General features: G+C 41.6%; 1 protein-coding gene across 9 annotated transcripts in view; it reads right to left on the minus strand.

The window, feature by feature from the left end:
- The window catches only part of PKHD1 (PKHD1 ciliary IPT domain containing fibrocystin/polyductin), a 258,573-nt gene that overhangs the window by 50,348 nt on the left and 193,579 nt on the right, over positions 1-14,646 (minus strand). The window contains exon 60 of one of the 9 annotated variants that reach the window (XM_032683663.1): positions 2,554-2,838. The exons of 7 other annotated variants lie outside the window; for them this stretch is intronic. In XM_032683663.1, the coding sequence (XP_032539554.1) occupies positions 2,741-2,838 (98 nt within the window). In that variant the 3' untranslated portion in view covers positions 2,554-2,740. Of the gene's footprint in view, positions 1-2,553; positions 2,839-14,646 lie in introns of those variants that run through there. One more of the 9 variants, XR_004356232.1, reaches the window with a different exon arrangement.

The raw sequence follows: 14,646 nt of genomic DNA on the forward strand, positions 1-14,646 counted from the left end.
GAGTATAAAGTGTTCTTGTGGCAACAAGTTAATTTTGACTTAACCTTCCAGTGTTTGACATTGCAGCCATTAACACTTTGGTTGTTCAAAGAGAAACACCATGTAAGCAAGCAACAAAGTCTTACTCAAACAAAAAGGTTCCCAGAGGTGCTGGCTACATTGTTTCTTGCAACACAAAATGTTCCCTTGTCATTCCTATCAGCAAGAAGTCCTATCCATGCCAAGGTGGACCCTTTGGGGTCTATTTACGGTGAAATATCTCGCCTGTTTCAGGCATCTGAAACTGGATTCTGAGGATTTTCACCTTGAGAGCACTGGAGGATGGAGATGAAATTCCTGTGTCCAGTACCAGACCAGCCACAGTAAATCTTCTGGCTCTGACATGGACTTGCTTGAATCCCACAGACCTGGTTGTGCTTCAGTTTCCTCTCCTGCCCTTTCTTTTACCCATTTAGGGCTGCAAATTCCTCCCAACAGGAATCTCTGGCTGTATGACAGTGCCTAGAGTCTCCAGTTCCATTTACTACAGTATAAAAGCTCTTAAAGAGCTGCAAATACACAGACACTGAGGCACTGAAGGGAATTTTCAGATAAAGAGGAGTGGCATGATAGACTTCTGCTCTTGCAGCTTAAGCAGTCCAGCATTAGGGTTGTTCAGCTCGTGGTAGAATCCACTTTTATTTCTCATTTCAAATCTTTCTTTCTTCTAGGCTCTACATCTCAGAATTATAGAATCATAGAATCATTAAGGTTGGAAACGACCTTTAAGACCATCAAGTCCAGACATCAACCCATCACCACCATCATGTTCACCATTAAACCTCTTACCTCTAAGCTCTTGGACACATCTCACTGGTGGGAGGAAATTGCTTTACAGAGAAAGCACTTGGACACAACAGTAACGGCAGACACTTCAAAGACTAAACCAAAATTGTTTATTGCCCTTTCATCTTTTTCCTTTGCAGAGCCCAGACACCTTCCCCAGACACTCCAAACCAGAGAGAGAGTTTTCCAGAGTGACACAAGGAATTTGATCCCTGGTGTCCATCTCCTAATGAGGTTATTTAAGATTTAAACATATCTTTTCCCGGGGAACACTCATACAGTGTTTTGCTGACAGACTCAAGGTCACACAGATTTCTCTTCTAGATGACCCCAACTGAAGCAGCTGGACTTTGATGATCCCCGTGGGTCCCTTCCAACTCAGGATATTCTAGCTGAGACTGGTCTAGGTCCTGGCAAATAGGTCACAATGAGGTAAATACATGATACAATTGAGAAGAAGTGGCTTTGTGCTCACTGCACACTGAGGTCATATACAAAGACACCAAGACAGCATGTTTTCCTTGCTAAGGATCACACAGAAAACTCTGAGGAAAGATCTGGGTTAGGTTTGTAGAGCTGATTTGGAATATTTCTCTTTTTACTCCCTTCCCCTCCAAACTCTAGTCTAACCCTGTCAAAGAAAGACACTTGAAAAAAAAGAGACTTTGCTTTTCAAAAGACCTTAAGCACATCTACCTCCCTCTGCAGTAATATTATTTTCCTAAGAAGCCTCCAAAATGTGAATGTAAAACCACACAAATTCAACACCCACAAAATAAGAAGAATAAGATAATAACCCTGGACAATGAGAAAATTGCACAAGTTCACTCTCCATGTCAGTATGCATTTCCCTTTAAGAATTTTCATTTCCCTTTAAGCAATTCTATTATTCACACATAGCATTTCTAATCATTCTTTCAAGTGTTTCTATGTAACTTATCAGGGTTTAATGAATGCCAGAATAAGCACTAGAGGGAAAATCCACATAACTGGACACTAACCCAAAGGTTTTAACAAGACCTCTACATTTTTCTCTTTTTAATATAATCTTTATTCAAGCATTTTCTGCTTTGATCAGAAATATGGCTTTTTTATTGGTATTATTATTGACTTTTTCCCACCCACCCTCTTGGTTAATCCACCATCCCATAACTTGTGAGCCTTCCAGGGTTGCAGTGAAGAGTTATTAGTTACAAAGGGTTTCTTTAGAAACATCTACATAAAATCAGTCAAAGTAAACAAGCAAACTTCCATATTGACTTCTACTGAATTGGGACCCATACTCACTTTGCAGAGAGAACAGTAAAAAAAACAAGAAAACATCCAATATAAATACCTGAACATGTTAGAGAATATGAGTGACTTGTTCAGTCTGATGACATGGAAGTATTCACTCTCGATAAGAATTCCTAAGGATGACCTTGTACCCAGACACTGTCAGTCACACAAATTATGGGACACCTGGTCACTGGGGGTTTGAACGACTAAAAGAGTGGATGAGACAAGATATATCAAGAAATAGTACAGGAATTGGATGCACTTTCCGGTCAAACTATCCTTGAAGGACTGCTTTGGAAGGCAGGGATATGAGAAAGAAAGTCAGTCTATAAATTCTGAATACTCTTCCCAAAGCAACCACTGCCTCCAACAATACACTAGAAACATGTTAAAACTTGATCCTCATTTTTAAGCCAGTCTTGGAGCTCTGTAGGACTCATTTTTGCATGACACTGTTGTGGGCAGCCCTGCACTTGTACTTGAGCTCTGACTGGTTTTGGGTTCTTTTCTCTGGGGTGCTGTTCAGACATAAACAGAGTCAGATCCTTTTCCAGAAAGCCTTAGGGTTTCCAAGAGCAAGGGATGTTTTTCGTTATGTGTGGTCACTGGCTTCCCTTGGGCTTCCTTCTTCCTTCAGTCACAAATTTGAGCAGCTGAGGAAGATTTTATCCTTGGGTTCTAGAGACACAATGGAGAAAGCGTTTCCAACCCTGCACAAGGATCCAAACCAGCCACCTGAAGCAGATTTCACAGGCAGCTGGGCAGAATACTTTCTCTAAAGCTAATTTAGATGTCTTGCCCTGTGGTTTCAAACTCGTAAAGGGGAACATCATATAATTTTCCTGCAACTATAAAATTACTTCTAGTGGTTCTACTTCTACCTCTAATAATTTATAATGATAACATTTGTATTCAGGGAAACCTAATATATATATGCCAGTACCTAAAGGGGGCCTACAAGAAGGCTGGAGAGGAACTTTTTACAAGGACATGCAGTGATAGGACAAGGGGAAATGGCCTTAAGCTGAAGGATAGATTTAGACTAGGTATTAGGAAAAAATTCTTCTCTGTGAAGGTGCTGAGGCCCTGGCACAGGTTGCCCAGAGAAGCTGTTGCTGCCCCACCCTGGAAGTGTTCAAGGCCGGGTTGGGTGGGGCTTGGAGCAACCTGAGATAATGGAAGGTGTCCCTGCCCATGGAACAATATGATTTTTCAAGGTCCTTTCCAACCCAAGCCATTCTACGATTCTATAACTCAGAGAACTGGAAAAGTCCTCAACAACTGGCACAGCCTATTCCTTTACCCCACAGCAAACTATGATCTACCACAGGCTTAATTCCAGACACACCCTACTGTTGTTTTGTCTCTTAGCTCCCTCTCCAGAGATGACAAGAGGGCAGCTGTGCCCGTCTCCTCAGGCTCAGAGATCAGGGACACAAAAGCCCTGCCCTGCACCAATGTGAGGTGTGTTTTTAAATGGGGTCACTCCTTGGCATGAGACATGGACAGAAAATTTAAGTAGTTTATCACAAGATGTATCAGTAGGTCCAAGAAGATCCAAGGACTCTCTGCAGCTATTAGGGAAATTTTTGCCAAGTGTTTTCTTCAATTGAATATTCATCCAATAGAGCAGTACCCCCTATTTTTTTTTCATATCTATTTTTGATAAAACCTCAAACCAATTTGATGCTTTTGGTGAGCTAATTCTATAACCTATCACAGGGAAAACTTCTTCACTGAAAGAAGGGTCAGTCATTGGAACAGGTTGCCCAGGGCAGTGGTGGAATCACCATTCCTGGAAGTGCTCAAAACACATGTAGATGGGACATGACACTTGGGGACACGTTTTAGCAGTGGGCTTGGCAGTGGTGCGGTAACAGTTGGACTCGATGACCTCGGAAGGCTTTTCCAGCCTAAAGGATTCTATGATTCCATTAATCCCACAGAGGGGAAAAAATTATTTTTCTCTCAATATGGAACTTATAGGGATGAAACTTTATTTTCAGTCCAGTAACTGTTGCATCCTGGTGAGCATGAGAAGAAAACAAGGAGGCAGGATTACCCTAGTTTTGCAATGTGCTTATTAATATCAGAAAAACCACCGCAGGAACAAAGTTTATTATTGAGTAGGAGGATGTTTCAGGAACAGAGCCCAACTGAAAATAATCAGCTCCCTTTAATTAATTGCATACAGTTTTATTGCATAACTGATGGTTTTAAACCTTGGCCAATTAGTTTGTCAAACACAGAAGTTAAATTCTCTATTGGTCTCTCAAGTAAGGTCTATGCCAAAGTTTTAAATTCAAGTTGCCTTATCCAAGCAACCAGAAAATAGGGCCTCTTGAAACTAAAATTATTGGGCAGTTACCCAGATTTGGAATAAAGACTAGGAAAGACAAAAGAAAAAAAAGCAAGGACAGAAGTCCAATATATTGCTCAGGTCCATGGCCTGGGGCAAATTGCAGTTGCAAGCTTCCCTTTCTTGACAACTTATTTTCAAAGACAAGTTGAGGTACTATGGTCAATTTGACATGCCTACAACACAAAAGAAAGAAAAAACCCACAGTTTTGATCTGAAAAGTTCTTCCAGAACACCTGATGATGCAATGATAGCTGCCTCACTGGCTGTGGGTCTCTTTTCTCAGCAACTGGAGAAGGCAGAATGATTTTGTAATCATATATATTTATATATTTGCATATTACAATAAATATATTTTTTATATGTTAATAGCCACCTTCTTGGCATGATCTAAAACTGAGCATCCAGTGTAACTACCCCAGATGCAAATAATTTTTTTCCAGTTTCTTTCTTAAACACAATGCCAGTTAGTTGACTGTTTTTTCCAAAGCACTGATCTGTTGCTCCAAAAATGCATTAGGAAATGAATATGTTCTTTTCAACTAATTATTTTAACTAAGCATTATATTACTACCCACGCTACATATCCCGAGAACCCCATGGTGCTCATCATGTCAACCACATGTGCTTTGAACTTGGTGGAGAGATGATATCCATATCAAAGCTATGTCTTATAAATGAAGATTTTGCATGTTTTCCCTCAGTAATTATCTTGTTAAAAGTTGCTTTTGCGTGTAGCAACCTCTTGGTCCAAGCTTTCAACACTTGCATCTTCATTAGCTAAAATGTTCTATCAAGTCGTTGTCCTGAGTCACTATAATGAAACTGGGATGGGTGGTTGCTGCTCCTACTGCTGATTTTTGGTTTGCATATCACAGAATCACAGAATGGTTTGGGTTGGCATGGACCTTTAAAGGTCATCTAGTCCAATCCCCCTGCCGTGGGCAGGGACATCTTCAACTAGACCAAGTTGCTCAGAGCCCTGTTCAACATAACCTTGAATGTTTCCAAGGACGGGGCAGCCACAGCTTCTGAAGGTAACTTGTACCAGTGTTTCACCACTCTCATTGTAAAAAATTCTTCCTTATATCTAGTCTAAATTAGATAAATAGCTCCAAGGATGGTGAAGGGCCTTGAGGGGAAGCCATATGAGGAGCGTCTAAGAGCACTTGTTCTGTTCAGTTGGAGGAGACTGAGGGGAGACCTCACTGCAGTTGCAACTTCCTTGTGAGGGGCAGAGGAGGAGCGGACACCCATCTCTGTGGTGACCAGTGACAGGACCTGAGGGAATGGCTTGAAGTTGTGTCAGGGGAGGTTTAGGTCGGATATTAGAGAAAGATTCTTCCCCCAGAGGGTGGTTGGGCACGGAACAGGCTCCTCAGGGCAGTGGTCACAGCACCAAGCCTGACAGAGCTCAAGGAGTGTTTGGATAATACTCTGGGGCACATGGATAATACTCCTGGGGATGGTCTTGTGCAGGACTAAGGCCTGGACTCAATGATCCTGGTGAGTCCCTTCCAACTCAGAATATTCTGTGATTCTCTGATTCTGTAAATCAAGCTTCTTCTTATTTAAACCATAACCCCTTGTCCTATTGCAACAGGACCTGCTAAGAAGTCTGTCCTCATCTTTCTTATAAACCCCCTTTAAGTACTGAAAGGCTATAATAAGGTCTCCCTGAAGCATTCTCTTTAAGGCAGATCTCTTTTATATAAACATGTGGTATCACATTTTGGACCAAATGAGTCAAAATTGCTTGCTTGTTACTGTGATCATGAAACGAAAGACTGTCAAAACCTAAAAGCACGAAGAGGAGAGCAAGACAAGCTAAGGTCACACAGACAGACATCTGAGTGCTTTCCTGTTTTAGTAATGCCACATGGACACTGGTAATTACCAGGATGTCATTTTTCCCAATGTTTCATAGGAGCCTCAAACTAGTTTGTAAGCACACCATACCAGATGCTACATAGACACTTCTCTAGTCCAGACACTGAAGTGTCAAGAGTCATCACAGGGTAATATGCGAAGGGCAAAAAAAGAATTAACCTCATTTCACAGGATATGGTGAGGCCCTGGCACAGGTTTCACAGAGAAACTGCGGATGCCCCATCCCTGGAAATGTCCAAGACCAGGTTGGACAGAGCTTGGAGCAACCTGGGATAATGGAAGGTGTCCCTGACCATGGCATGGGGATTGGAATGAGGTGGTCTTCAAGGTCCCTTCCAACCCAAGTCTTTCTACAATTCTTTCTACGATTCTTTGGTTCTTCAAAGTCACAGAATGTTTTAGCAGAGTTCTCTAATGAATTCAGATTTGCTGGGTTGTTCTGCAGCAGCAGCCCGTGTTTCCTGGTCAGTCTCACAATAAATCACTCCTCTCATCCCAGTGGCTGAACCCATCGGCTCCTGTGGTGCAGGTGTGCCAGCAGTGAAACCTCTGGGACAGCATGTTCTAAACTAGGATGGCACTCACACTGCCCTAGAGGGATAGACCTGAGATCGTGCTGACCACAGCTCAGTCTAGGACCGTGCCCAACTTCAAGTGTAACCACATTGGTATGGAAATGTCCCCATCACAGAATCACAGAATATGCTGAGTTGGAAGGGACTCACCAGGATCATTGGGTCCAACCCTTAGCCTTGTCCAGGACCGCTCCCAAAAATCACTCCATGTGCCCGAGAGTATCATCCAAATGCTTCTTGTGCTCTGTCAGGCTTGGTGCTGCCACCACTTTCCTGGGGAGCCTGTTCCAATACCCACCCTAATCAGTCCTGCCCTTCTTTGTCCCCGTGACACAGCTCCTGGTTCAGAGCTGGCTCATGTCCTGCTGGCCTAGACCACCGACAGACAAGTGAGAGTTTGCATGGAAGAGGTCATGTCAATGTGGCCAAGGTGTGGGGGTCCCCATAAGAACCTGTCTTTCAGTTCTGCTTTCACATCCCTGTCTCAAAACCACAAGGTGATAATTCCCCAACTTTTCTCATGGCTCTTTTACAGCACTGATCCAGCATGGAAAAATTAAAGATGCTTTATCTGAAACATCCACAGAGGAAATCCTGTGTCTCTGATGAACCTGACTTCCACAATTTCCTGTTTGCTGCACAGCTGTCTGCATTGGATGGGTCTCAGGGACATTTTTTTGGACATATTTGTGTACCTCAGTTGGAAGCCAGGCTCCTTGAGTTGGAACATAAGGGTCTATAATCTTTAAAAAAAAAAAAAAAAAAATTAAAAATCACAGTGAAAACAGAAAGAATGAAAAGAAAACAAACCAATAAAGAATCTATCCTGTCATAACATTTGAGGTTCTGGTATTTGCTGGCCTTGGAGCAGGTTCAAAATAAATGAAGGAAATGTGTATTTCATTAAATGCTAATATTTGGAAGATAAGAGGGAAGAAATGATGAACTGCTCCAGTGTCTGTGTGTGTGTATAAACACACGTGTTTGATACACACGAACACACCATCATGATTCACTCTGAATCAGAGTCGTGCTGTGTAGGAAGAATTAGTGGGAAAGGAAAAAAAAAGATACTTATTTTCCCAGGTCATTACTCTTCATATGCATGACAAGGAATTTTGCGCTTCTCATTCTCCATCTCTTTTCTGAGTTGCAATTCAATCCTTCCACAACAGTCCATTTTTTTTTTTTTTTTTTTTGCCAATGAGACTTGATCCTATAAATAGTCATTGAGACACATACAGGCATAAAAGTAAAAAAAAAAAATCTCAATTCTACACAAACTAAACCATGCTAAGTGCCTTAATAAAAAGGCTGATTAATCAAAAAACAACCAACTTGTTCCCAGTTGATGCCATACGTGTTACTAGTTAAACTTTGAGGTCTCTTCTCCATTCCACCACAGATGCCTTTTTGTAATCCTTTGGCTCCTGACTCACCCAGTCTGTAACGTTAGGACACAACACGTTTGCCTCCTAGGGACAACAAGGCCTTGGGCAACAAGGGTCATGAAGTGCCCAGAATTCTTTTGTTAATTAGCAGATGCAATGCAAGGGAGCTGGAATATGGGATTTAAGGCTCCAAATACTCAGGAAAGCATTTGATGTCTCTGCTTCAAACAACGCAGTAGAGCAGGAACTGAAATTTTCACAAGCCACAGACAAAGCTTAGATCTTTCACAGCACATCAGAAAGTAATGGCTCTCTGCAGTTTATTTTCATAGATAGTACTGGACACATTTTTTCACAAGGACTATGGATAGAAAACATTTCACTAGCCACAGAGTTGTTTAGCTGCTAACCTGTAACCTTTACAAGCCCACAGGTTCTAGAGTTCAGAGATTTGTTTTCTAACACGCACCAAAAGAAAGATTCATTTTGTTCATTGCAGCTGAACCATTTCTGAGCAAACTTTCAGACAAAATCCTTCCCGAGGCATAAATCTGTCATGGGAAAAGAAAGGCATCTAGTGTAGCAAATAACATGAAAGTATAGAGTATTAAATAAAATAAAATATAAAAGTAGGGTGAGATGAATATAAAAACAGGTGAGATGATGGAACATGTTAAAATATTGGCTGTCAAACTGTGGTACTCTTGGATCAAAGACATTTATCCACGGTAAACTCCTTGTAGGTAAACACCTGCCAAAGAACTGATTAAAAGCCATGGTCTAGGTTTAAGGCAAGGCTATAAGGCAGCAAGGAGAGAGTTTGGACACTCATTGGGAAGGCTGTGGAGGTTTGGCATTGGAAAAGACCTCTAAGACCATCAACTGTAAATCTAATAGTACCAAGTCCCACTAAACTGTGTCCCTCAGTGCAACGTCTACATGTCTTTTAATGCCACAGCAGAGGAGAATCAGGTGTAAAATAAACCAGTTTCATGCAAAGTGTTTTACTACAGAGGTGTTGCTGGATTTCCCAACATGTACCAGTGTGCCAAAGTTTTTGCTTTTGCTGAGACACAAAACTGGAGTTTCTCTCCAGAGAGCATTTTTTGGTAACCAAGGGATAACCCCCGTTACGGGGACAGAGAGCTTCACTCATAAAGTTTTGCTCACAACCACCTTTTTTTTTTTTTAACCTATAAGAGTCTGTTATCTTTGAGGACTCATCAATTTACTACTTTCAATTAAAACTGAAAATGTGTTTAAAACTACTAGGTGGGAAATGATGCACACATACATGCATGAATACGTGCATACACTGCATGATTACATAAATCTCATGCTTAAAGAAAGCCAACCTAAAAAAGAGAGGGAAACATGATGTATTCACACCAATAAATTGACTGTCTTTGCTGGGTTTGCTGATATGTTCTTCTACAAAACTGAGGAGTGCGATCCACTGGGTGCCACTCCAGTAGATCTCTGTGGCATTCATTCAGAAATGTGACCCCCCATAGACCACCCAACACCCTCTAAAACTGGTAAAAAAGCTGCTTTTCTATCCACAGGCCTTCATCAGTCCCACAAAGAGAGGAAAAGAGAGAGATATCCCTCGGTGTTTGTGCCTGCTTCTCTTTCAAATGGAATTAATGGTGGTTTAATGGGGTATGAAAGGATGTTTTACTGGAAACAATGAGGAACAATTGTCTAGCTCACGTTTCATTTCACAGGTCATTATTGCATTAAGAAGTAAATCGACCAAGTCCGGTAAATAACAGTCTGTGTTTTGCCCAGAGCTTCAAACCAACAATCTTAGCAGTCACCAACTAATATCTTTGTCAGTTTTAACCCTTGCAGGGATCTGCTGGGGGCTAAACAATTATAGACTTCACCCACCCCTAGCAGGTAAGCATTATTCATTTTATTTCTCATCCCTTCTTCCTGCAAACCCCACGAGGCTGGGTTGTTGGGTTTTTTTTTCATTGTTATTTTGTTTATTAGCCAACCTAGCCAACTGTGTGTCTGGTGGCCTTGAAAAACAACACATATTTTAGTGACTGCTGCAGGCATCTTTAAACAGGCTGCTTCCTCTGCAAAATTAATTGTTGCAAAATGCGGTGCTTCCCCTGTAAAGCTCCTCCTGCAAACTCACACTCAGCAGTTTGGCTGGGTTATAGATACGCCTCTAAGATCTAAGGGAAGTAATATAGTTATGCTTGCAGGATGCTATTCACATTTTTTTTCTGTTTTTTTTTTTCTTTTAATTGCATAAACACAACCATCTTGACTCCTTAAAGGTAACAGCCATGAAGCCTAGAGAGGCTGACCCACGAAGATACTGTCGTCAGGTCTGTCTCAGCTCACTTCTCCACTTCTCTCTGTTTCTCCTGAAGCTTCCTGGTTTGACTATTAACATCAGCAGCTTCTTCAGCAGCTGCATCAAAAGCAATATGGGCAGCAGGTTGAGTGAGGGGATTCTGCCCCTCTGCCCCGCTCAGGTGAGACCTCACCTGCAGAGCTGCCTCCAGCTCTGGGGTCTCCACCACAGATAGGACATGGATCTGTTGGAGAGAGTCCAGAGGAGGCGCCAAGATGATCAGAGGGATGGAACAGCTCTGCTGTGGGGAAAGGCTGAGAGGATTGGGATTGTTCAGCCTGGAGAAGAGAAGGCTTTGGGGTGACCTAATTGTGCCCTTCCAGTACCTGAAGGGAGGCAACAAGAAAGACAGAGAGGGACTATTTACAAGGGCTTGGAATGACAGGACAAGGGGGAATGGCTTCAAACTGAGAGAAGGTTTAGATAAGATATTAGGAAGAAATATTTTACTGTGAGGCTAGTGAGGCATCAGAATATGTTGCCCGGAGAAGCTGTGGATGTCCCATCCCTGGAAGTGTTCAAGGCCAGGCTGGATGGAGTTCTGAGCAACCTGGGATAGTAGAAGGTGTCCCTGCCTGTGGCAGGGGGTGGAGTAAGGTGATCTTTAAGTTTCCTTCCAACCTAAACCATTCTATGATTTTTTTGATTCTTTCAGAAGATATGAGAAAAGTTTCTGGGTGGTATCTAGTAGTAATAAAGACCAACGACTGACAGATTTGTGGGCATCACTGAAGGAAGAATGATAAATAAGAGTGAAACAATGCCTTGGGAGAACAGGAATGATGTCTGAGCTCCTGAGCTTTGAGGAGATGTCCCAGATAAGGAATAGAATCATAAAATCAAGGAATGGTTTGTGCTGAAAGGGATTTAAAAGATCATTTCATTCCAAGTCCCCTGCCATGGGCAGGGACACCTTCCACTATCCCAGGTTGCTCCAAGCCCCACCCAACCAGCCCTTGAACGCTTCCAGGGATGGGTTAGCAACAGCTTCTCTGGGCAACCTGCGCCGGTTTTGGTTCCTTGGTGCTGTGAACTCACTCAGACACTGGACACCATATTCCATGGGACTCACCTCTACATTTACACATGGCACAAACTTTCAAGCTCATTAGCCACTCATAAGAACAGGCAGACTGGATGAGAGGGACCAAGGACATGGGTTGGGAGAGAATCTCTCTGCACTAATTACCTCCCTAGTAATCACTCTTTGTCTTCATCAGAAACATTTAAAAAATCCTAATTACCAAACCTTCCTACTACAACACCCTGGCCTTTGGAGCCATAAATCACTGTCAGACCTCAAAGATTCCTGCAGACCACTGAGCATCCTTAAGAACTTTGAAAATTTGTCCAGAAAGGACCATTTGAATTAATCTGATCCATCCTCCCCTCACTCAGGAAAAGATGAGCTCTATCTGGATGATCCAAGGATGTCACCTCCGATCAGGGCTCTGCAACCCACTCAGGCAAGCTACACCCATGTTTGGTTGTCTTTATTCCAATATTTTCCTCCCAACACCTAAAATTACCTTGATGAAATTTCAGCCTATTTTTTTTGATTCCACAGACTTTGAGAGTAATTGATTTCTCTCTACTCCACAACAGTCTTTCATATGTTTGAAGGCAGCTCCTAAACTGCTCATCCACCTCTTCTGCTCAACAGCAAAGCACCCAACTTTTCCAGCCATTCTTCATCTCTCCTGTTTTACACATGCCTAATCTTTCTTTTCATCTTTAACAGTCAGGCTGCTAAATAAATCCATTAGTGTTTTTTTCATCAGTTATTCAGGACCTGGACCACCAATGCTTCATAAATCATAATTTAAGACCCACTATCCTGAAATAACAGCCTCATCATGCCAATGATAAAAAAGCTTATGCTTGGGTTTCAGACTTAACATTTATATACAGAAAGGGAGAGAGGTGGATATCAAATCCATAACTAGAATCCTAAATGAAGGTGACATGGTGTTTTGGGGGCACTGAGTTATTTTTTTATCTCACAGGGAAACAAATGGGCTCTCCGAAATTTCACAAACTCTTAAAATGGTGCCATTTCTCTGAATAGCTTCTGGAATACAGGAGTTGAGTTTGGAAAATGACAAACCTGCTCTTTTATCCTCAGGGATTAAGGCTAAAAGGAGAAGCCAAAAATTTCTGATAGCAATTGTAGGCACAAACTATTTGCTGGCACATCTTCAAAAAGGATTGCTATCCTAAGGGGCAAGGTTATCTCCCACTGTCAGGGGCCTGACTTCCTAATCAGTTTTTCCAAATTTCATTTGGATAATCATTCCTAATAGATATGTACACATATTTTACATTTTATGCAGCTGAACACCAGTGCATGCCTGTTTGAAAGAACCTGGGGAATTTAGAGAAGAAGTAGAAAGGGTGGCATAAAAAGCTAAATTCCATTTATAGCAATAAACGTGAAAAATGGATGGGTTTGCCCAAGGTATTTTTGGATTCATCACAAGAAAAGCATTTGATACCCTTCATGGGAACAAGAAGATAAAGTTTGATAGGCTTATACAATTGTACATGTACATATATATATATACATGTATGTGTATATATGCATTTCTTTATGTTGATCACATGGACAATGAACAATACCATCCATCTTATATCCTAGCTTCAGAATTAAGGGAAAAGCATCCCTGAAAAAGGAAAATAGCTATTTGTTAGAGTCTGAAATGCAGAAGAGTTTGAGGGAAAGCAATTTATAGCATTTCAAAATGGAAATGTGGTATGGCCACATCATCCCCAGTGCTGACCTAGTTTGCTGGATCCCCAACTCTGCGCAATTTCTCTGTGATTTACCAAAACAAATCATGCAGAAGAGTGTTTTTCCTGGGCAAATCTGTCCCCTAAGGTACAATTTCATGAAGGTATCCATATTACAGTGTCACAGAATGGTTTGAGTAGGAAGGGATCTTAAAGATCATCTCATTCCACCCCCTGCCAAAGCAAGGACACCTTTCACTAGGCCAGGTTGCTCCAAGCCCTGTCCAACCTGGCCTTGAACAGTTCTAGGGATGGGACAGCCACAGCTTCTCTGGGCAACCTGTGCCAGGGTCTCACCACCCTCACAAGGAAGAATTTCGTCCTAATATAATCTAAACCTGTCCTCTGTAAATTTAAAGCCATTCTTCCTTGCCTTTTCTTCTTTCCCAACTGGTGAATTCTCCCCCCAGAGAGATGTCCCTCACTCTGCCACGCTGCTCTCAGTTAGCACAGCTGATTCTTTAATTCAGCAGGTTCAACCACCTCCTCCCTGATGAGCCACCATACGGATATCAAATACATATAAATAGCAGGTTTCCCCTTTGGATTACTTCAAACTTAGTTCTCTCACAGGCATAAAAAAATCCTCCCAATTTTGTCCTTGACTTTGGTCTCCACTTAATCAAGGTCTGCTGAAATCTTTACCAGGGAAACATTTTCAGGAAAATTAAGTAAGAGTTACAAGCATTTTCTGATCATATTAGGCTTGGGGGTTATAAAACAATAGCTTAGTAACAGCTCTTTTAATGTCCTACATTGTTACTTTTAATGCATCTTACATGGGCCATTCATTGCAGAAAAAGCAAATTTCTATCTGTGAATAACAACAAAAAAAGCTCCAGAGGAAAACAATAAATGTTTCAGGCCAATATTGCATATGTTACATTCCTTGCAAATTTACCAAACCTGCATTCGCTTCTCAAACATCTTTAATTACTACACATGATTATGTATAGCAGATGTGACTAATCATAGTCCTTAGAATATTAAATATTGATGGTGCAACATTTTCACCCAGCTTTAGCCCTAACTGATACTGGCAGCCTGGGTGTCAAAATTCTACACTTCCTTAACTATTACTTAAGATTTTTAGTCAATAATTAAAAATACCAGAAGAAAGAAAATTGTACAAAAATCCTTGACCCGTATCCCCAGTTATTTTGG

The sequence above is a fragment of the Chiroxiphia lanceolata genome, chromosome 3 (assembly GCF_009829145.1).
Source record: "Chiroxiphia lanceolata isolate bChiLan1 chromosome 3, bChiLan1.pri, whole genome shotgun sequence".
Lineage (NCBI taxonomy): Eukaryota > Metazoa > Chordata > Aves > Passeriformes > Pipridae > Chiroxiphia > Chiroxiphia lanceolata.